At 44.5% G+C, this 24,291-nt stretch overlaps 1 protein-coding gene across 2 annotated transcripts in view; it reads right to left on the bottom strand.

Annotated features, from left to right (window-relative positions):
• Positions 1-24,291, bottom strand: part of Cdkal1 (CDK5 regulatory subunit associated protein 1 like 1) — a 535,629-nt gene that overhangs the window by 9,361 nt on the left and 501,977 nt on the right. For both annotated transcript variants that reach the window (XM_052156747.1, XM_052156748.1), the window contains 2 exons: positions 23,009-23,092; positions 19,849-20,013 (listed from right to left, as the gene is read on the bottom strand). In XM_052156747.1, coding sequence (XP_052012707.1) covers positions 19,849-20,013; positions 23,009-23,092 — 249 coding nt within the window. The remainder of the gene's footprint in view (positions 1-19,848; positions 20,014-23,008; positions 23,093-24,291) is intronic.

Genomic DNA, 24,291 nt, shown 5'->3' with positions numbered 1-24,291 from the left:
TCTATAATCAGTGCCTAGGATAGTTGCAGAAGTCTGAGGTCATTTATTCTAAACTGGAGTAGTATCAATACAAGTGAAAACTGCTCCACAGGCAGGGCCGGAGAGAGGGAACTGCAATCTGATCACCTAATAAGAAATACAATTTCTGTGCCACTTTTGCCCCAGCACATCCTGCAAGCTGGACAAATTCTAGGTTGAAGGTTTTGTGGCTGGGTTGGTGTCTCAGTGCCTCCACTAGAAGCCTTGCCTGGTTACAGGAGATGGCCCATTCAGCTTTCTTATCACCCACTGCTGCGAGTCTCAGCTACGGTCACCATCACAGACTCCTGGGAGTTTCCATTGCCCTGGGTTTCTAGCTCATCCTCAAGATGACCCCCAATCCCTGTTGTCTCTCCCAGTACTCTCTTCCTCCAGCTTCTCTGCACCTCATCCCTTCGGTTCCTGTCCCTACTTGCCCCCCAGTTTACCTCCATATTTACTCTAGCTTCCCTTCCTAGGAAGATTCATATGCCCCCTCTCCGAGCTCTCCTGGTTACTTAGCCTCTGGGGTCTGTGGATTACAGCATGATTATTCTTTACAGCTAACATGTGCTGGAGGAAAGCTGGTACAGGAAGTGTGGGAGTGGCCAGCTTGAGACCCTTGCCTCAAGGGAGGGAGCCCGCCCCTAATACTGTCTGGAGGGTTAGGAACCAGAGGCAGGATAGCCTAGACACCTAGGATAGAACCAAACATGGCTGATAAAAAAATTAAATCAAACAAGTCAATGACACGATTCCTAATGATATTCTATTATATTTATAGACAGAGGCCTAGCATAATCATTATCACAGAACCTGCATGGGTCTATACTAGGTCCACTGCTCATATGTTATAGTTGCATAGCATGGCCTTCTTGTGGTCCTCCTAACAGTGGGAGTAGGAGCTTCCTTCCCTGACTCTTATGCCTGCTCTTGGAATCCTTTAACTCCTGTTGGGTTGCTTCATCCAGCTTTAATATGAAGAGAGGTGCCTAGTCTTACTGCAACCGATAATGCTATGTTTGGTTCCCATTCCTCGGAGGCCTGCCCTTTTATAAAGGGAAAGCAGGAGTAGATGGGGGCTCGGGGAGGAAAAACTGTGTATGGAATGTAATATATGACATAAAAATAAATTAGTAATAAAAAAGAAATACAATAGGTAAATTGTATTTCTTGTGGAAAGAATACTTGTATCTCTATAAACTGTGAATGCACACTTCTAAGGAGCAGGTAGAAGTCTAGGAATCAGGCTGGAGAGGTGGTTCAGTGGTTAAGAGCACTGACTCCTCTTCCAAAGGTCCTGAGTTCAATTCCCAGCAACCACATGGTGGCTCACAACCATCTGTGATGAGATCTGATGCCCTCTTCTGGTGTGTCTGAAGACAGCTACCGTGTACTTATATATAATAATAAATAAATCTTGTTTTAAAAAAAGAAGAAGTCTAGGAATCCATCAGGTAGTACTGCCCTTTCCTTGGTACCAGGCCCTGGGTATCCACTGGAAAATAAGATCTTGCTCAGCAGGGCCAGGATGCATTACTGATGAAATCCTTTCACTGTTCTCTCCAACTACACCAGAGCCGTCTCCAGAGCCAAGTACACAGAGTGCTGAGGATGCTGGGAATTCAACTGGAATCTTCCAACGCATCTTCAGGTAATCAATCAAACTCAAATAATTACTATTGAGAGTTTCTTTCCAACGAAGTAACCATGTTCAGTTTTTACTTTTAGATGAAAAACAGTCACAGGTGATGGTAGTGTCACTGTCCTTTGACTTCCTCAGAGGTTCTAGGTGTCGTTTTCAGTAACTAGCTAGAATCATCTCTAGCGCCACTTAGCTATGTGAACTGCAGGTATTTTTGTTGTCTCAAAGAGCTTCACAAAAGATAAAGTACAATATAAACTTGTCTCCTACAGGCTATGATCATATAGACATTCAGCTTGGAAAGTGCTAGAAAACTAGTTAAGATCAGTTCCATGGTATAAACATACTGTAATTACAAAATGATCAACCAGAAATTCACATCTCTGCCTGTTTCCCCTTGTTTCCAAAGGTCCATTACACATTATCACCAAGGTCTCCTTGACATGTCCTCCCTCTATTTTGAATATATAGTTTTTATAAAGTAAAAACCAACCAACCAAACAAGCAATCAAGAAGACAAAAAACCATTGGCTCTACTAAAAGTCACCTAAAATAACTAGGATACGTTTAATAGGGATGTATTTAAATACTTCTGTCACTACTAAAGGGCACGTCAGGAAGCACCAAGTGATGTCTAGTGAGGAGGAAGTGAACACAGGGCCATGGGGCAGCTCCACTCCTGTACATTCTGCACTCCACAGGAAGGGAGGCAGGAAGTGCCAACCTGCCCTCCCCTGTGACTGAGGTGACATGAGTTACAAGCTCCAGCAGAGTATGGGCTAGAGATTAGGGTGCTCAAAGGCAGAAATGGCCTGAGTTGGTGCCAAGGCAAGCAGAGTCACTTCTGAGAACACCCACTCTCCGCTCCCATTCCTCGGCCTCAGGGACTAAACCCCATCTTCCCCAGCACTTTCTTTTGCTGCCTACAGCTCCTACACTGTTCCCTGTCTAACTCCCAGTTTAAAAGGGTGGAGCTCATATGCCACACATGGGTCTCCCTGCTTGCTGTGTCTTTGCGGAATATCTAGAGGAAAGTCATTTCCCTACCCCTTCCAGTTTCTGCCCCTAGGCTCACGGCCTGCATCCAGCTTGCAAGTCAGGCCCCCATCATCCTCACCCTTGACTCTCCTTGCTACTCACTTTTTAAAACCCTTGTGATTATATTAGGCCCATTCAAGAAACTCACTTGAAAGCCAGATGATTAGCAAATTTGATTCCTGCCACGTAACCTAACATAGGTCACAAATTTTAAGTTTAGGATGGTGTTTTGTTAGGGTTTCTACTGATGTGACAAAACACTATGACCAAAAAGCAGGCTTATTTGGCTTACACTTCCATATTGATATTCATCACTGAAGAAAGTCAGGACAGGAACTCAAACAAGGCAGGAGTTGATGCAGAGGCCACGGCAGGTTGCTGTTCCCATGACTGTTCAGCTCGCTTTCTTATAGACCCCAGGCCCACCAGGCCAGGGATGGCCCCAACCAAAATGGGCTGAGCCCTCCCCCATCAATCACTAATTTAAAAAACACCTTATGGCGTATTTTATGGAAGCATCTTTCTTAGTTGAGGCTCCCTTCTTTCAGATGACTCTAGCGTGTGTCGAGTTGGCATAAGACTAGCCAGCACAGTGGGGATACCTGGAGGGCTGTTATCCTGTCCACCACAGGATGCAACAGTGGTGGACCAATGTTGAAAACAAAGAAGTAAACATCTCTTTGGTGCCCACTCACAACATCTCACATTTTATGTGGCTTCTCTAAGAGCAGTGCTTCTCATCCTGTGGGCTATAACCCCTTTGTGAGTTGAAGGACCCTTTCATAAGAGTTGCCTAGGACCATAGAAAACACAGATATATACATTTCAATTCATAACAACAGCAACATTACAGTTATGAAGTAGCAAAAAGAATAGTTTCATGGTTGGGGGTTAAAGAGCTGCAGCATTGGGAAGGTTGGGGACCACTGCTCTAGATTAAGGACTATCCCTGCATTTGTTTCCCAGTGCTAATGATAGTGAATGATCACAATCTATCTAACTGGATTAAAACAATATACACTTAATATTTCCTAATCAAAAACCAGTAAAAAGGCTCCTTCTATTAGTGTTCTGATTGCTTTTGAGGTTCAACTGTTCTAGTTGTATTGATACCTGGAAACAAGGAATTTCATGTCAAAGGAATTACAGAGCCAGACTAAGTATTGCATCTAAGGCTGGAGCAGAATATGTTTTCTTATGGGAATACAGAAAGAGGATGTGGAGAAGAGCAGATCACAGATGCCCAGGTTCAGAGCTTTGGTGGACTGAATATGTGATGGTTCTTACTCTTCATTCTCTGCCTTCTGGTGTCACTTCGCAGTGTGTTCTGTTGACCACATGACTTACTTGGCCAATCCAATGGAATGTTATCAAATATGTAGGCAGAAGTCTAAGGTCCCTGTGTATTCCTGTTTACTGTTCTTGTTCCCTAGCCTTTACTATGTGAATATATTCCCATGGTCTTCTGTAGGGTTAAGATCTGGAGAGCAAAGTTGATTCATCCAAGCAGTCTTAGCTGAGCACATCTGAGCCTCTAAAACCTCCAGACATGTCACCAGAGTCCTACTAAGGTTTGAAAACCTGCACTACCCTATCTATGGTTGATACAAATACATGTGTGAGCCCTATAGATATCAGCTGGGCCTTCCTGAGGTTTTGAGGTTGTTTGGGTGAGGGGGCAACTTATGGTAGCAATGGAGACAAGTTGATAGAAATGTCGATATAGTTGATCCAGCAGTGTTTTGAATAAGGGCTATGCATGTGTCTCTTGAATACCTACATTTAACAGCAGGAACTCTGCTGCAGGTATCTAGTTATCAAGAAGACAAATGCAAATGAAGCAAAGTCCTAGAACTCATGAGCTTACATTTTAGAAACAGAAATTGACATAAGGTACTTAATGTGTGCAGTGGTAGACTATGTTATGGAGGAAAAGAGTAATTGACATGATAGGTGGTGGGTGGGTGGTCACTGATAAGACAGTGTTTCAGCAGAGACGGAGTGATACAAGATGACAGACACCTCTAATGAGAAATACACTACAAGCAGAGGGACAAGCAGGTGCACAAGCCCTCCTAAAGGGGCACCTGAGATGCTTTCATGTCAAGGAGCAGCAGGCAGGCTGCTGGGGCTGGGCCAGAGTTCATAAGGGGAGAAAAGTCAAGCTCTCAGACTTGTGGGATGCTGTCAGCTTTCACCCTGAAACCCTAAGATTGTCTTTTCCTAGTTTAATGTTTTTTATTGTAAAATATATGTAAAACAAACTGATAACTGCAGCCATTTTAAATGCAGAGTCTCATGACAGCCATTCCATTTCCTGGGTTCTCTTCATTGTGCAGTTGTTACTGTTTCTAATGGTTCATCATCCCACACAGAAGCTGTCAGTGTCACGGCTGCCCACCTCACGGAGGGCTCATGACCCTCCCCTTGCCTATCCCACACACTGCACACAATGTTTGTCACACTTTGGTCTGTCTTATTTCACCTCAAACTCAGGTGAAATGAGTTTGTCACGTACATGAGAAATTCATTGCTTTTCATGGTCGAATGAAGTTCTATTACCCCACATACCACATGGTGTTTGTCCATACATCTGTGTATTGGGAGGCGACTGGCCTGCTTCTTGTTTTAGTGAATAATCCCAGGACAAATAATGGAATCTGAGTCTACTTTTGGTTGTTTTGGGTATAGGAAAAAAGAATGGGATTTTGGGGTCCTGTGGACCTCTGCATGGCTCTGACAAGGAGGTCACAATCTGCCTGAGACCCAATAGAGACAGGGAGATGGTCAGACAGAATGCAATACTGTAGGATATCTGTCAAGCAGGGAAAGTTACTTTGCAGAAGGAGGCTTGACTCATGGAAAACACATATGCTTTCAGGCTGTTCAGAACAAGTGACCATGGATGAAGGGTAATAGGAGAAAAAGTCACCCGAAGTCAAAGGAAGAGTAGAGGATTTTCGAATGCCATCAAGACGATTGTTTTCTACTGGTAACTATCCTTTCTTTACAAATGCTATTTCTGCTTATACACCTAGCTAAAGACTGACGACCATGCTCTGTTCTCACTGAACACAGGTGATATGGGACATAGTCTTCAAACCATAGATGAGATATTAGCGCCCAAACAAACTTTCAATTCCACAGGATATGCGTGGACTGCTTACTATGATCCAGGCACTGCTCTGAACATTCCCCAAGCTTTATCTCGCTCTATTTTTAAAATTTATAAATTTTATATATAAATCAGGCCTTATCAGTCCTAAATTGTAGCTGAACAAACTATCTAGAGAGGGCAAATGCCCAAAGGATGATGGCACAATCTGAAAAGGTAGGCCACAGTGCCAAAGCCTCACTGGCCCCAAGCTTATGGGCATAGGGCTGCTTTATTCTTTTTAAATGAATGCCTGCAAGAATAAAGCCTGATGAGCCAGGGGCCTGTGGGAGGAAAGCGCTCCTCCTGATAAGGTCGGCAATAGTTCTTTCCTGCTAGTGTTATTTGGACTCCTCTCTCAAGAGGTGGCAAATCTGAAATGCACTGGTTCCCACTTTTGCAGGTTGGCATCCTACCAGATAACTGTCCGAGATAACCAACCTGATGCATGGCTTGAATATTTATGTTCCTAGTTTTATAAAATTGCATTACATTTAGGAGATAGGCAGAAAGAAGAAATTTGTTTCCTAAAAGCTCTTCCTTGCAAACCTAAAACATTGCAAACCATGTTAGAAATGTTGTTTATTATTTTACACACAATGCAAAGTTGATACTGAGTATGACAGGGGTCGTAGGCTGTGTTTTACACTAAGTAGAAAGAAGAGGGGAAAAGCTAGAATTCACACAGCAAGCAAGCTCCTGCTCTGAAGTACTCATTCTTATAGTTTCCATGAAAGGAACTTAACTTTACAAGATCATTATCTGTTTCAAAGGAGCTTTTGCAGATCTACTTATCATGATGTCAAAGGACTTCAAGGAGCAGACTGAGAAGCTTGCCCAAGAGTCCCTGCTCACAGAACACATGAACATCCTGAGTGATACGCACAAGAATATTGTGTACACCCCCGCTCTGCTCGGAGAGCTCACCCATCTTGCAGTGCAGATCACTGAAAGCCAAGCTCATTCACCTCGTGCGGACTGGGGACTGACTGGAGGTGGCCATGGCGCTGGTCTGGGGGTGGACTGCGCATAGCGGCCTGGGTAGGACACCTCCGCTCCTGGGAGCTGCCCTCACATAGCTCTCCAGCATTTCTTCCCTGCATGTCTCTTGCCTTGTCATGAGGACTCAGTCACCAAGTGGTTGTATGGGGTAGACAATCTGACTACACAGGGACCACTTACTGTGAGCAGGCCATGGCTGCTCTTGTGCAGGAAGACTGAGATGTAAGGGTTAACCTGTGCTGCGGTGCAGCATAACTGATTCTTGAAGAAGCCACATGCTCTAACAGGTTTAGTGCAAACATTTAGCTTTCAAAATCCAGAGTTCTCAATCTTTGTACCAAACATTACTTCCCTGTGACTTCCACTGCCCACAATTGCTTTGAGTGTGAAAGACCATCAGACACAGCCCATGCGCTCTGCATCCATTTATGACCCTTTCTCACGAAACTTTCATTCTTCACCTGCCTGAGTCCTTCATACCTTCCAAACAGCTCTAATCTCACATCCCCCAAACCTGCCAAGTGGAAGCGGAAGTCTTCTCTGTGACAGTTCCCAATGCCAATTCCACCATGTCAGGGTCATACACCTCCCCACAAAGCCTTCTCAGGTGTCTTTGTCCCCAGGGGGCAAACACAAGGCTCAGCCCCCATAAGTGGAGGTAGCTGAGCATGAGGAAGGCTGGTGAAGCAGACAGGACATGGGGCGGCAGAGTGAAGGCCATGGTCTCATGACAGCTCCCACATGCTTCTAGAAAGCAACAAAGATGCTACTCCTAGCAATTCTACAAATGGCCCAGTGTCTGCCTGTAAAACTCCTTCCTACTGAGGCTGTCAGTTGTGTCCTGCTTCCCACAGAGCTCTGGCCCTCAGACTTCCTCAAGGACATTCTACCATGTTACTTTCTGACACTGTGTGACTCAGCATTGGGCATGTCACACATTTGACTGAAACATATCCACTCTTTTAATTACTAGAATAAAAATCCCACAGACTGGGGACCATTTGGACAACAGGTCTGGAGTTTGGGAAGTCTAGATCTTTCAATATAGACTGTGAGAACTGCTTGTAAGTTCATGTAGAGCACCTCCCTGCTGGGTCTTCACCTGGTATCACAGAAGATTCAAGTCTGCTCTACTGGGACCTCTGCCACATAACTTGTGACACAAAGCCTGCACCCCTTTCATGGTGCTGGTTGTTTTCGCATAAGAGTTTTGGGGAGTCATAAATAGTGAGCACATATTTCCCCTCCTACTACCCTGAAAGGCAAGCATGTATCTCAAGCAGTAGTTAGTACAGTTCTGAGCAGTTTGGGCACTTCAGAGTTGATGATGAAATTTTTCATTCAAACCATTTTTGGAAGGTAGAAGTACCAGTGGTGTCAGCCCACAGTAAGACTGGGATAGCCCCAGACACGTGAGGCAGACTAGGATAGCCCCAGACAAGTGAGACATAGGGTCTCATCTGGAATTGGTGAGCAGTTACTGAGTGGAAAGGAGGAAAACACATGTAGAGAAATAATGAAATGACATGAAGACACAGGAAAGCTCTAGAAAGATGGGACCCACTCACCACAGGGCACAGGGTTTCCAAAGAGCTGCCTTAGTTGTAACCTTTGGAGGCGCAGCAGGGTACCAGGACCTTGCAGGTCCAGAAGAGGCTGCGTACAGCTTTTGATCTAACAAGGAAGCTTTCCCACCAAGTGTTTCCCTCCGTCTGACTAGATTCACTTTACAATTGAGACAAATCATCCGCAAACTGGGCAGTTATGCCATCGGGCTAGCTACATTTGATTGCTAACTTGAATGGATTATGAGAAGCCCAGAGCATTAGCAAAGACCGCCTTTGGGTGTGGCTGCAAGGGTATTTCCCAGGGTGAACTGAGTGAGTGAGGCCTGTCCTGAACATGGGCAGCCCTGTCACTTGGGCAGGGGTCCCAGGTGGCATGAAAAGAGGAAAAGGGAGAAAGGAAGCTGAGCACCAGCATCGCTTCCCTCCTCCGTCTTCCCTCCTCCTCCGTCTTCCCTCCTCCTCCGTCTTCCCTCCTCCTCCGTCTTCTCTCCTCCTCCATCTTCCCTCCTCCTCCGTCTTCCCTCTTCCTCCTCCTGTCTTCCCTCCTCCTCCATCTTCCCTCCTCCGTCTTCCCTCTTCCTCCTCCTGTCTTCCCTCCTCCTCCATCTTCCCTCCTCCTGTCTTCCCTCCTCCTCCATCTTCCCTCCTCCTCCGTCTTCCCATCTGTGCTGCCACACCGCAGCTATGCCTGCCTGTGTCTTGAAGGAGGCTGGTGTACCTCTTACTGCTACCCTCACTCTGTGTCCTCTCACCAGAGTTACGACAGAATAGAGGAGCACCACGACAGCCAGTCCAAACTTGTCCAGGCCACTTTCATTGCCTGCATCTCTAGTATCAAGTTCAGTGCCCAGATAATATATTCAGTGAAGATGGAAACATGCAGTCAGGGGGCAACTGCATGCTGTGCGTATGAGCAATCCCCGCCCCAGAGCCCGAGTCTTTGCTCTGGAATTCATCAGCCTCCCTAGCTCTGGGCATCCATCATTGCTTTTGTCTCAGCTTTGCCACGCTTTCTCTCCTGCCCAGTAGGGCACAGGAGGAGGATGTGTGTGTGAGCACATGAACATGTGCATTCAGTTTCACTGTAGGCACAGCCTTGTCACTGCTGACAACACTTTTCAGGGTACTCAGGAGCCCTCCCCCAGGCTACAGGAACAACACAAGGCATTGCAAGCTCAAAGCTAGGCACATAGTAGAGGCTCATGAAATGGTAGCTGCTATTATCATTATTAAAGCACAATTAGTCCCTTGATGCATGCAATTCTCCTTTGTATGCCCAGTTCCAACCCTCGGGAGGAGGAAAATTATCATTGCTGATTGCGCAATTAGGGGTTCAAGTGAAATGAAAGCTAATTGTTCAGCATCCTCTTGGCTGATGATGCTCTGAATGGTACTCAGATTGGTACACGAAAGGCATCGTAAACATATTCTACACAGTTTCCACTGACATGATCCATACTAGTTCAGCAGTGTCCAACTAAATGCAGCCTGGAAGGAAGTGTGGAGGAGCAGCTATCCATCCAGTCTGTGCAACTCAAATGTGTCCTAACTGATTTGTAAAAGAGACAGACGAGATGCACCATGGAAGACAGCAGTGTACGTGATATTACATGTGCTGTGGTCTTAATTGTCTGTGACACCAATTTAACACTCCAGCAATAAAGAATGCAGTCTTGCATAGTTTAAAGTGGTAAAAAAGAAAAAAAGAAAAGAAAAAGAAAACGAACTGGAAAAATGTCTTGGGGTTATAGCCAACATCTTAGGAATGGAAGGAGAACAGGAAGGAACACACCCTCATTTGCTCCTAACACGGTTAGCTGATCTGTTTGAAATTAGATCCACTTTCAACTGTTTTAACTTAATTATTAAGCCATTTCTTAACCTCATGAACGAAGTTTTCATGTGCTTTCAAATCTGGCCCTGAACTAATAGCCCCTTTCACTTCAGTGGTTTTGGAAATGAATGTTAGATGGGAAGAAAAGCATTTAAACAGTGTTTTTCTAAGGGTCAAAGCTCTGAAAACACAGCAAAGTTTGTACACAAAATTCAGTTCATCTGATGGTCTGCTGGCCCTTTGTCAGGTAATGAAGCAAGCAAGCACGCCGCCCTGAAACGTCTGCTCTCTTACCCAGGGTGGCTGCAGGGGTGAAGCTGAGCTGCCCCGCTTACCTGAGTGACACACAGTGTTGTGTGTAGAGGTACATGCAAGAAGACAACTTGCAGGTACTGGTTCTCTCCATCCACAGTGTGTGTCTTCGGGACCTGCCTAGGGTGCATCTACTCACTAAGCTGTCTCACAGGCCCTCCTGTGGTTTACATTAATGTCATTGTCACCATAGTCTCTGAGGGCGACCTGCTTTCCTCTGTCATTTTGTATGAAGTCAATGGTTACTGGGTATATTAGAAATTATAGACTAGTGTGTAATTCCTATTGTCAGTTACAGTAAGATCATAACAATAATGCTGCTGGGTCAATATTTACTGTGCTAAGCCTCTTCTGTCATATCCTGTAAAACAGGTGATCCTGTGGGTCTCATAAGCAGAGGCCTGGGCTGGTGACTTTCTCCAAGTTCATATTGTTTGTAAGGGGTGGAAAGCAGATGTAAACCCAGGTTATCAGAATCCTGAATGCATGCTCTGAATTGCTAAGCTGTACTGTGTATCAGAAGCCAGTGTAAGTAAAGTACTTTAAAGACGTCTATGGTCAAAATAAAGGCTAGGAAAGTGCTGTTGGGCTTACTAAACTCACATATCCACTATGTCCATGTCTCTACTATTACTTTAATCCTCCCTGAATGAGGTAATAGCTGCACTCCAGAGACTCGGTGATTCAAGGAAGTGCAGTATTGCTGGAACTGCCCTAGTAATTTGACCCAAGGCTGCCAGACCACAAGCTCTCCTGGCCTTTCACAAGTGACTCACCTCCTTCTTAAACCAATTCTACCACCAGGAGAGAACGGGACAAAAGAATAAATCCTGGCAATAAAACCAAATATTTGCCATCTTAAAATTCAGGAGAAAATGTTTCTGCCAGGCATGGCCTAGCTGACTTCTTACATACTGATGTAAGAACTGGTTAAATCAAGCGTGCTGAGTAGGATGAGTCACGAGCCTCCAAGGGGAGGCCCGTCAACAGCTCTGCTTCTCTCATAGCGCAGGGCCTAATGCTGCCCCGACTGAGTACACAACAGGTGCTCAGTCCTACCCACTTCCTCATCTTCTGCCTCTCCTTCCTTCTCTCCTTGGATCCAGTGGCCCACAGTCTGCTGTAAAGAGGGATTCCTGAGCAGAGGCTATCAAATGAGACTCTTGCAGCAAACAGAGTGGAGCTGGGCTGTATGTTGCTGGCACACCTGGATGGTCTGGAGCAAAGCCATGAGATGTCATGGCTACAAGTGACCTGGAGCATGGCTGATGGCATAGCTGCCATTCAAGGCAGCACAGCAACTCCTCACAAGACCAGAAGCTGAGTTACCATAGTTACCGTGAGACTTAGGCAGACATCTGGGCACCATGCCACCAGCAAGAACTTGGTGGCAACACTTTAAATGTGCTCAGATGGAAGACTGAGCAGAGGAAATGTCATGGAGTAGTACCCGGTATGTACTGACACAGTGAAAGGTCACCCAGCCTTTAGGGGAAGCACAATATGGATGAAATTTGAGGACATCATGCAAGTCACAAAAAGGCAAAGGCAGTACAATGTCACTTTCATCAATCACTTCCAGTAGGTAGAGTTATGGACAAAGAGATCATAAATTGAAAGGATTAACAGAGGGATGGAAGGGGAGTTACTGTTTGATAATTACGGAGTTATGGCTTTTATAACATTAACGAGAGTCCTGGAGACTGCTTGCTGAACAATGACACTATTAAAATAGTTACAATGGAAAATGTATTCATATTTATTCTTCCATTCCTTCTTTCCTTTCCTCCTCCTTTTCTTATATCCATCCATGCATCCATAATCCATGTATCCATTGCTGGATACTAAAGCTAGGGTCTCCTGTGTAATAGGAAAAGGCTTTACTACAGAGCTACACCCCCAGCCTTATTTTTATTTTTTGAGATAGGGTCTTAATAATATGTCCAGGTTGGCCCTGAACAAATTACATAGCGCACGAAGGCCTTGAACTTATGATCCTTTTGTCTCAGCCTCCTGAGAAGCTGGGATTATAAACCTGTTGCACCAGGCCAGACTAAACTGCAAATTAAAACAAACAAACAAACATATATTTATGTATGGTATTTTGCCTGCACTTATGGCCGTGCATTAGGTATATGCCTGGTACCTACTGAGGACAGACAAGGCTGTCAGATCTTCTGGTACTGTAGTTGCTGATAGTGATCTACTACATAGTGCTAGGAATTGAACCTCTGGAATGAGTTCTTTCGAAAAGAAGCCAGTTCCTGTTTGCCTTTAGTAATTTATTAGTCTACTGATGTTTTGGTGCCTATCTGTGAAATCTGGATAGTAACAGCAGCCTATCATGAGGATGATATGAATGCAGGTCACTCAGCATGCCACTTGCTTCACGGTAATCACCCCCTAAATACTGGTTTGAGACTGTGGCAGAAGGATTGCAGAATTTAACCAATGGAAAAGGATCATTATTTTGACATTTGGTAATGGATTATATTATGGTTTTAAAAGGAGGTTTTTTGTTTGTTTTTGTTTTTGTTTTTGTCAGTATAGCTTAGTGGATGTAGCTTAGTGGGTTGAGAGGCCTAGAATACCAGAGGCTCTGAATTCAATTCCTAGCACTACTTAGAATGGGTTGCTGAAGGCACACATGACTGAAATGCCAACACTCCATAGGTGGAGTCTGGGGGATCAGGACTCAGAGCTCATGCTTAGCCTTGGCAGTAGCTGCCTAGGCTACAACAGACTGTCCCAGAGTGACAAAAGAAAAGTTAGACCCTAGAAGTAACCTCTTTAGTGTTATTTACTGATACATTTCTAGATAAGTGATAAATGGAATTCCCATACAAATAATTAGGGTAGGGGATAAGTGGGAAGTTAAGAGCACGGATGATATAAGATTGGCTATGAGGTGACAACTGTTCTGTGTGGGAAATCATGGGTGTGCAGGATGATGATGCTCTGCTACTACTGTTTGAGGTGCTTGAAACTCCTTCTTAGTAGACTGTGTTATTAAAGCAAAACCTGACACTCCTGGATGATGAGTCACAGATATCTTTTCCCTCTATTGAAGGGTTAACGAGGTGCACACCTCACTATGCCTGTCTACCCATAGGTTCCCTTGTTTCTTGTTGCTTGAGTCAGGATCTCCCTGTGTAGCCCAGGCTGGCCTTGAACTTACTGTGATCTTCTTGCATCATCTACAAAAGTACCGAGTGTTGGGATAGCAAGTGGATACCACCATGGCCATAGGTTTCCTTTGGATGCCCACCTGAAGTTCCTACACAGGTGTGAGGAAAGCAGTGTATAATTATGTTAAAATGTTATAATTGTGTCTTATTGGTATCAGACACTCCTTACTAGCTTGAGAAGTAGGTCTTAAATTTTAATGTATATGAGTGTTGCCAGAAAGTAAAACCAAAGTGAAACAGATTATGTAGGTAGAATGTACATGATATGAATGTAGGAGAAAGGACCACTGGGTGGAAAGGGTTAAGAGAAGATGAAAGTAGAAGATGGGGGAAAGGAGAAGAGGAAGGCTTAGCCAAAATTAAAGTGAAAAAGTCATATGGAAACCTACTCTTTTGTAAGCTATTATATTTTTTAAAATATAATAAAAATACTTCAAAGGGAGATACCTTCCAGGGGTGAATAATGTTGCTCTTACCAACAGTGCAGTGCCAGGTATGGGATATTATCTTAGAGTTAAGGCGTTGATCAGAAAAGGACCCAAACACCCCCAAATGCAGACTTTTGCCATTGCTCTTGATTACCTACTAGAACTAGATAAGACCCTTTGCTAAAGACACCATGTACTTTGGATTTTTGGTTCTAGAGAAACGAAGCTGAAACTGACTGGGGAAGAATCTTCCCTGCTGGCTAACTTCCACAGTACTGTAAGGTGCGATGCAGGCTGCTGGGGGAGAGACGTCATTAATAGCCTTAGCCAGCTATGAACCCTGGGAGCTATAACACCAAGCAACCAGGCAGTGTGTTCACTGCTGCAGTAGTGGCATGACTGAGAGGCAGCAACCAACAGCTTGTGATTGGATTCTAGGCGGAAAAAATCCATTTCTTAGAAAGCACCCATGGCTTGGGAAGTCATGGGCCTTAGAGGATGGGGCGACCTAACACTGTTGTTTTGCTAAATGACATTTAACCATTTATATTTATATCCAGCTTTGGGCAGAGAAGCGTCTGTGATGAGTGATGGTTAATGCGGAGACTCACAACTGGTCAAAGTGTTGAGAATAAACGGCTGTTGAGTGCTCAGCCTACGGCGGGGTATCTTTATCACACCTCCAAGGCTCAGAGAGTCCCACTGAAGAGAGAGCAGAAGGGCTCTGACTCTGAGTCAGGACATACATGCCGCTTTGCTGAACTCACAGCAGTAGTGGGTTTATACAAGCCTGGTCAGTGGGTATTTCACTACTTAGGAAGAAGGCTCACTAGGACTCACCCCTTCTTCAGAAGCACAGGGGTCAGTGGACTCATACTCCTCAGTAGTGGTCACTAACAAGTTTTTGCTCAAATAGTTCCTACTTCTTCTCATGCAAGAAACCCTAATTAACTGCAAAGGGGTGCCCCACCCCACATATGAACTGTATGAGAGTGGGAAGGTAACTCTTTGGAACTAATAAAAGGTTTGGAGGAAGGAGATAAGATAATGTGCATACAATATAAGCAACATTTTATATATTCATATACATGCATATGAAGTTGTAAAAATGTATAATTTAAAAACAGATCATGTGCCAACACACCTATAATCCTAGTTCTTGAGGAAGAAGTGTTGTGAGTTCTGGGACAGCCTCTGCTACATAGTGAACTGCAGACCAGCTGGGACTATACGGTATGGCCTGATCTCAAAAACAGGGCAAGAAAAAGACAACTCAATATACCTAAAAGTACTTCACTGAATCATCCCAGAGTCTCTGACTTAGGAGGCTGGGGAGGGGGTGGGGGTAGAATTTGTGTCCTTTCACAGTTGAAGAGTAATGCCGGCGCTGTGAGCATGGGAACCACAGTGACGGATTACTGTCTTAGAGTGCACGTCATCATCCCTTCCTCCACCGCAGGACCGCAGTTCCCTGGTGCAGCTGCTCTCCAGGAAAGGCCAGTCTGGGCTTCAGTTGATTTCCATTAGTTCAGATGCCGTCACTTCAATTATTCCATAACGTTTTCTGTATCAATCACATTTCCTCAGTCTATTTCTAAAGTTATGAGTGGCATTCGTCTCCCATCTTCCCTAAGAATAGTCAGACCCAGTGTGTCTCTACGTTTCTCTTCTCCTACACCTCTATTAGAGGTAGAGAGGGGAGGACTGACAGCCTCTGATGGTTCTAACTGTCGGGCTTGTGCAGACCTATGTGCCTGCCTTCTGAGGGAACTGAAGCAGAACACGGACAGGCTGGACCTTGTCTGAAAATAAAACTTATAAAGGTAGGAATTAAATGGTAGAAACTCTGCATCATATGTGGGAGGTCCTGGGTCCAGTTCACAGTACTTCAAAGAAGAAGAGGGAGAAAAGGTTTTTCTTTGTCTTTCTCCATGAAGATGTATTTCTTAGAGACAGCAACTCTACTATCTAGTCATCATTTAAAATACTACTTCTTGATTTTATTCATATATATGGAACTCTAAGTTCTTCCACAGAGTAGGATTAGTCTACTCTGTCAAGTGAGATGTTTCAATCATTGAACAGTAGAGACAGAAGTTTCTTCAGTGTTCGTTATGCATGACCATGTTGCATGGAGACAACTAGGGTCTGGGGAGCCTGCTGATATACGGGCTAACAAGTCAATTAAAGAGACAGAACCCAACAGCACAGACCTCTTGTCCCTTTGCCTAGACTGCTTTCCTAATCAGCTGTCCCTCTTACCAGCTCCAGTGAAGGATGTTTCCCTGCCTTGACATATAATGGAATAATCCCAAAGTACAGGACTAAATATCTAGACCATGACCAGAGCGACGACTTAGCAGTTAAGAACGCTTCTTGCTTTTTCAGAAGACTTGAGTTCAAGTGCTAGTATTGGGCAGCTCACAACTATTCCACTCCAGTTCCAGGGGATCCAGTGCTTCTGCTGGGCCTCTTCAGGTTCCTGCATTCATCTACACATAAACTCATGCAGGTACTCACATGTATATGAATAAAAACAATAAACAATTCACCAGACTAGCCATGAAATCAACAAATAAGCAGAGGCATTTATTATTGAAGTAACTGTTGGCACAGTAACTTCCCTCTGGTGCTTTGGGTTTCTCTCCCCATATTTTCTCCTTTCTGAGATGGGGGTCTTAGCTGTGTAGCCAAGGATGCCCCTGAACTCCTGATCCTTTTGCTGCCCCCACTCCAGTGCTGAGATTACAGGTATCATGCTATTCCTGATCTGTTTTTATTTCTTTACAAAGTGTATAGGAAGGGATTACTCTAGGGGGAAAAAAAAACCTAAGCAGAAACCTAGGAAGTTCAGATAGTTGCAAAGTCTGATAGTATTAGCTCTGTGGCCTCATCCTAACGGAACTACCGTCCCTGCCAAAGACAATGAGAACCCATTATTATGGCTAAAATAATTCACAACAACAAAATGGAGATTTTTTTTTCCTGAAGTTTCTTCACCCTACTCTTCTTGAATACAGCAAGATTTTGGGAGAAGATAAGAATCATATGAAATTTTGGTAAGGAAACTTACCAGCTGAAGCTTATTCAGCAGCAGTATTATAAATAATACTGAATGTATTCCTTTATCAACACAGCACGGTGGATATTTCATTCCCACAGAACAGGCAGAACTAAAGCGCTGAGCAGTTTAGACCCAGGTGCACCAGCAAACCCAGGTGCAAACCCAGGTCCCTGGGCCCAAACTCCAAACACACAGAGCTAGGTGTTTCTCAAACAAATTCCAGAACCTTTCCCTGCTGTCAAAGCTCAACATGCCTGAGATGGTGTTACTCCCTCTACTATGCGCCCTTCCTGCTTGCTCAGCATTCCTCTTAAAGAATACAGTGAATAACAGAACAAATTCACCGCCAAAGCCTTCTGACGCTGGCATCTGGGCATATGCATAAATAAAAGAGGAGCAACGATGTCAGGCAGAACTTAACACAGCCCCCACCAGAGTCCATCACTGCAGTTTCACGAATGTGGAGGAATCCATTTCTCTGAGCCCCAGGAAGTAGGGAGCCGCAACCTCATCACGCTCCGCCCTCTGTGCTGTCGTGCACACAGGTAGGCTGGGGGCAACACTACTTCCTAGGCTGCAAGGGAGAGGGGAGAGGAGCCAAGTGGGCTGCACTTTAGAAAGCACAAGGTATGCAAGAACAGCAGAAGGAGCCGCCTTCTTTAGTCAGGGATTGTTGCTAAACAAGAAGGTTTTAGAACTCGAGCGTTTACAAGAGATGCATGTGTGAGAACCAAGCCAGGCAGGGTCTTTAAAATATTTCTTCCATTTGCTGTTAAATTCTTTCTACTACAGCCACTGAAAATCAACTTCCTAGGCCCAGGGAAATAGCACAGTGAGAGAGAGAGAGAGAGAGAGAGAGAGAGAGAGAGAGAGAGAGAGAGAGAGAGCGCCAGAGAGAGCCAGAGAGAGCCAGAGAGAGAGAGAGAGCGAGAGAGCGAGCTTTCCTGGCACACATGAGGCCATGAGTGTAAGCCCCAGAATGTTGGATAAAGAAAAAAAGTCTCTTACAGTCCACTCTATAGTTTAGCTCTTTTCTTGAAACATATGCAAAGAATAATCTGACAAACCCAGTTGAATTTCTAGCCACTAATTTCAATAGTAGACTACTGTGGTTTCCAGGCTATTCTCTCCAACTTCCAAATAAGAATAAAATATCAAAAACAAAAACAATAACTAAAGTACCTCCCAAGTTAGTGATTTTGTTTGTCAAGTTTTAACAAGATGGCAGCCTCAAACTGGGTACAGTGGTACATGCCTGCAATCCTAGCACTTGAGAGGCAAAGGACGAAGGACTAGGAGTTCAAGCTCACCCTCAGCTAGCAAAATTAGTTAGTCTACTGTACATGAAACCCTGTCTCAAAGATAACAGAAAACAAAATAAAATAAAATACTGGTATAAGATAGAACAGTGGATGAAAGTTGAGTTTGGCTATGTAACCCTGACAACCTGAGCTTAATCCCTGGGTCTCAAAGTGGAAGGAGAAACCAGTCCCCATAGTTGTCCTCTGATCTCCATCCCTAAATACATACACATACACTGAAAGATAGTAATAATAATGATGATCACAATCATAAAGTGTATGCACACAAAAAAGAAACAAAAGAAAAAACACTGCACAGCTTTGCCACAGGCTAATCCATGCTCCTCTGCTGTGGCTACCCTCCTACGCAACAGCCAAGCACGGAAGAGGTGCCACTCATGCTGGATTGGAGTTTAGCATCATCGGTGAAGACAGGTAGAGGTAACACGCTTGCCACCATTCCTGACGTCAAAGTGTACTTCCGTTATTTTAAGTAAGATGTCTTTACCATTCATTTGAGGTAAGAACTACATAGTAAAATGACCTAGGATTGCATGGGAGATAAGTATCTGTTATCTTTTTTCCATGTGTTGTCACTGCTATATGCTTTTATGGGAGGGGAATGTTTAACAATTGCGTTGAGGAAAGGATATCAAATGATGCTTAGAAATGTGATACACATTTTCATTTCACACTCCATCAGCTTTTACAACTGTAGCTCAATGAAATGTGTGAGAGCCTGGCAAACAGCCATATTTACAGGGGCCAGGTTACGTTTTTTATGGAATGAAAAAAAAATGTTTAATTTTCACTCCACAGGACTCAAGTATATATGCAGCTCACACTAGCAAGAGGCACCACAGCCACATATATGCCACAGCTCTGTGTCTGTTCACCGGTAGGCTTTGACTGTGATATAAACAGCTTTATCAGCAGGGAAACAATGGTTCTTCTTCACCCTCCCTTCAGGATTAGTGAGACAGAACCACACAGGCCACCAAGGGACTGCTCACCCTTGGTGTTGAATCTCTTACCTGCAAAAATGGCCTTTTTGCCTTCTGCTTCTGCCCTGGAAAAGGAAGCAGCTTATTCCCTTATGGGTGGAGAGGCAAAAGTCTAGCTCTCAGCAAAGGCACCCTGTGCACCCAGACCTCCACCTGTCAGAAGGAAGGAGCAAAGCCTTGTGCCTCCTTACAAAGGGGGGTGGTAAGTGATCACAGAGGCAGGGTCAGGGGCACTGAGCTTCCCTGGCTGGCGTGGCATCGGCAGCCTGGAGGGAAGGAGCTTGTAACTTACCTTTGTCAAACCTGAGACTTCTCCCTTGGCCAGCGGCTTGCTGATGGATGGCGTATAGACTCTGGTTTCTGATACTGGCTGCCCTTTCAAAAAGTGTTTTCCTGATTCATATATGTCGACTTCAACCATTTTCCCCATGAATGCAGGGTTCTTTGGCACTAAAACCTTAAAAGAGATTTTCAGAGATTAGAAGATTTTAACATAGCCTTACTTTGCAGTAGTTTTAGGTTCTAGAACAATGACATAGGATGGTTTGGAATGGGCCCGTGTGTGTTGGACCCTGACTTGAAGAGGTTCACAGGTAGCTACAGTACTATAGCTGACGTGCGGTGTGAGGGGATCGAGTGACTCCGAACTACCTGTAAGGAGGAGATCCTTGCTGAGGTAGAACCAACAAGAGGAGATGCTTGCTGAGGTAAACATATACCTCTCTCATTTTATCAGCAAGCTCTACCAGAAAGAACCAGTTGACAGTTCCCTGTGAGCCAGCCAAAGCAGCCTTCATGGTCTGCACATCACTTTGCCCATCATTAACATTTTACATCAGCGTGGCATGTTTGCCACCATGAAAAGTGACAAATGATACGTCCTGAACAACTAAGTCCACACTTCATTCGGATGCTCTGCGACCCACTGCAGAGTGATTGCCTTGGTTCTGGAAGATTTGGAGCCCTGGGGAGTGCAGGCTTTTCTGAGAGGAGCCAACTGGCTGCAGAACCAGGGCCTCTGTCACCTATCTTTCAGCTATCCTGAAAGAAGCAGTGGTAGGAAGCCTGGGGAATTCCCCACAGCCAGCCAGCCACTTCTGGACAGGCCTTCCACACCTGGGCCTTGCCCGTCCTGTGCAATGAAGGAAACTGATTAGAAAAGCCTCACACTCGCAATAGCTTCAAGTTAGCTGTCACTTCAAATGAGTGTGTGTGTGTGTGTGTGTGTGTGTACACGCGTGCACACACATGTTTGTGCTCATGTGTACAAAAAGATAAGAGAAGGGCATTTCCAAACAACTCTCAGTAACAGCACGTTGGTTTGCCTAAACGACTCCTCTGGCTAACGGCTGTCATTCATGCCTGTTGTTGTAAGAAAGGGAATGTATTTGTTAGTCTCCTGAGCCAACCTCTGTTCAGAAGCAGCCACTCTGAAGGCTGCTTTGGCTGGCTCACAGGGAACTGTCAAATGGTTCTTTCTGGTAGAGCTTGCTGATAAAATGATAGAGGTATATGTTTACCTCAGCAAGCATCTCCTCTTGTTGGTTCTACCTCAGCAAGGATCTCCTCCTTACAGGTAGTTCGGAGTCACTCGATCCCTTCACATCACACGTCAGCTGTAGTACTGTAGCTACCTGTGAACCTCTTCAAGTCAGGGCCCAACACACACAGACCCGTTCCAAACCATCAACAGTTTAATATTTTCATACAATCTTATTTAGAAAAATAAAAGCTATGGCACTGTTCAAAGGCTTAGTTACAAAAACAGAAAAGCAGGGGGGTCAGGGAAGAGTTTGTAGTTGCACAGCAAATGTCCCTGAGAAGCCACTGGGTGTGGGTCTTTCTGAGGGTAGTTTTTATGATCACTGCACACAGCACACACAGCTTCGTCAAAGGGAAGGGAAAAGGTCACCTGGAGGGTGGCTGAGTCCTGGCAAGCAGGACAACTAAGGAGCATTAGGATCATTAGCATTAGCATTAGGCCCCTTTAAAATGATTTCGTAAAGTAAGAAAATCCCTAGTCGAAGCGAAGCCCAGAAATGTTGGTGCTCTTCCTGGGAATATATATCGTCTTGATCTGCTGCCTTGACCTGATGAAGGGCTCCATGTTTTTGTTGCTTCCCCTCCCCCACCTCGGGTTTTAATAATTGGAAAAGCCCACCTGCCTTCCACTGGAGGAAACAGCTAATGAGGCATGCCGGCGCATTAAAAAACGAAAGGAAAAGGTTCCCTGCTGAGGCACAAACCCAGATGGCCAGGAGAGAGGTGAGGGAGACATGACCAGAAATACATGGGACCCCTCCTCAGGGCTGGGCAGCAGGTCGGGCAGCAGAGAGGAAAATGGCTCTCACTGAGGTGGGAACAGGAAGAGGTTTGGCTTTAAGGTGAGGCACAGGAGCTCCTTCCTCAGCTACAGCCTTCCCTGGGCACCCAGCAAGTGTGTCTACTTGGTGTACAGAGGCCCTACCTAGGAACTACTGCCTGGTTTGAGAGTATTTCATGTGGATAAGCAATAGTGTAGCTCTTTCATTGCTTTCTAACTCAAGTTGTCCTTTCCCTGGCCCAGCCTTATCTGAAGTGCCCATGTAATACTTAAAAATCCCCAAATTCCAATTCTAGTCATGACCCAGAGAGAGAGAAAAAAAAATTCCACTTCTCATCTGATGAGAAAGAACATAAGGAGAGGAATCCCATCCGACATTAAGGAAATGAATACGGCTCAGAACCATCTGTGGCCATCCCACGCCACTCTGTCTCCTGGTCACATGTCCTGCCTGGACCTTTCAGGGTTCTTCTCGGAGGGAACCAGTGTGTGAGTCGCTTCTCAAATTCTCTTACCTGCTGGGAGGTGAGGCCCACTTCCTCATGTGCTGACATAAGTCAGGTCTAAACAGCCCTTAACAGTGGCTGTGTCTGGTTACTGGGTTGATATGTTTTGGTTCATTTAGATTTTGTTTTTGTTTTTGTTTTTTGTTTTTTGTTTTTTTAATTCTACTTTGTTAAAAGGCTGGGAACAAAAGAGAAATGGTCTGTTTTCTGGATTCTCCTCAGAGGGATGAGCCACTGTGGAGGGCTTGTGAGGGTGAGGCAAGTTCTCTGGGAGGTTTTAGAGACTGCCCAGGGTTGCGCTCCTTGACAGCCTTCCTTACCTTACCTGCAAGTGAGTGACAGAACCACAACTCACGCTGATGTGTGTGGTGTATACACTCTTCCTGCCTTCTGACAGGTCTCCCCTCTCCATTCACTCAGTGGTAGCTTCTGAGTCCCAGCTCCCAGAAGTCCGAGGCTGTCCTGTGCTAGACTTGCATGGCCTCCAGTACACAGTGACACTTACACCCTCTGTAAGATCCACCCTGTTAGCCTGATTCCCTTAAGTCATACAATCCTTTCTTGTTCAAATGATCAGAGCTTGTCTCACTTTGAAGAAAAAGAAGTGGAAATGTGGTTCTTACCTGCTCATAGAATCGGTTATGTGCAACATAAAATTTGGAGTCAAAAGACTCTTCTGTGACTAGCACTTGTTGTCTTTCCCCAATCTGTGGAGAAAAGAGAAGACATGGATAAAAAAGCAAGAATCCGAAAATAAATAGCAGCCCATATATTCCTGGACCATAGCTGCTGCTTCATGAATTTAAAGTAGACTACAGATGGTCAGTTGTTTAACAGACAACACTGTGCATAACTCATTCAAATCTCTTGAAAAAACATTAACTATTCAGGAATATAAAATAATCATAGAACAAACCCTTATTTTTTACATGACTATGAAAAAACTCAATCAAATTTCTTTCTTCCACATAAGATACAACAAAAGCTTCTAAAGTGCACCAAAATCCAAATAGTACTTTGTTTCTTGCAACAAACTTGCACAACAAGCCAGAACAAGCTGCTTCTAATCCAAACCCAGAGAAATATTTTGGCAATATGGGAGAATAGTAATAAACATTAATTTGAGTTATAAGGGATATAATACAAAGAAAGTGCACCCAAAACTAGTCATTAGGGGCTGCAGGGACAACTGTGAGGAAGTGTGCACACAGCTTCTCCAGAAGACCCAAGTCTGAGTCTGGCAGCCATACTGGATGCCTTCAGTTCCTAAGGATCCGGTTTCCTCTTCTGTCTTCAGAGGAACCTGAGCTCACTTATGTGCACATACCCCTCCTCCCACACACATTAATTTTAAAACCATACACATAATTTAGAAAGCAAAACTAGTTCTTAGGCCTTCACACTTCAGTGTTACACTTGTTCCACACAATTCTGAAATTCTGACTAATTTGCATAAATATTTACTTATTATGTGTTTTTTTCTCTGTTATAGGCAAGTGTCTCATTGTTGTAGCTACAATTCCATGTCGTTCTTACTTTATAAAGAACAAATGTGAAATTATCAAATTTGAATGGATGGAACTGGAAAACATTATACTAAGTGGGGTAACCAATATCAGACCCAGAAAGACAAATGTCACATGCACTACTCATAAGTGGATCTTTAGATGTGCTAGATGTGCGTGTTTAATCGGGAGTGCCTGCAGAGTTCAGAAAGCCAGACAGGCATTGGGGAGTGGGGAGAAGGACCTTAGGGTAAGAAGGATGGTAGAACACAGATGATATGAAGGGGGAAAGGGAAATAAATGGGAGGGAGGCTTAGGTGGAGAGAGGATGGGAGGGTAGGGCAAAGGGGGGGGTAGATAACTAATACTAAAGATACTTGAAAAGGCCATATGTATTTATA

This window comes from Apodemus sylvaticus, chromosome 14 (assembly GCF_947179515.1).
Source record: "Apodemus sylvaticus chromosome 14, mApoSyl1.1, whole genome shotgun sequence".
NCBI classification, from domain to species: Eukaryota; Metazoa; Chordata; class Mammalia; order Rodentia; family Muridae; genus Apodemus; species Apodemus sylvaticus.
The sequence above is the reverse complement of the archived record's forward strand: the minus strand, read 5'-3'. Positions and strand labels throughout refer to the sequence as shown.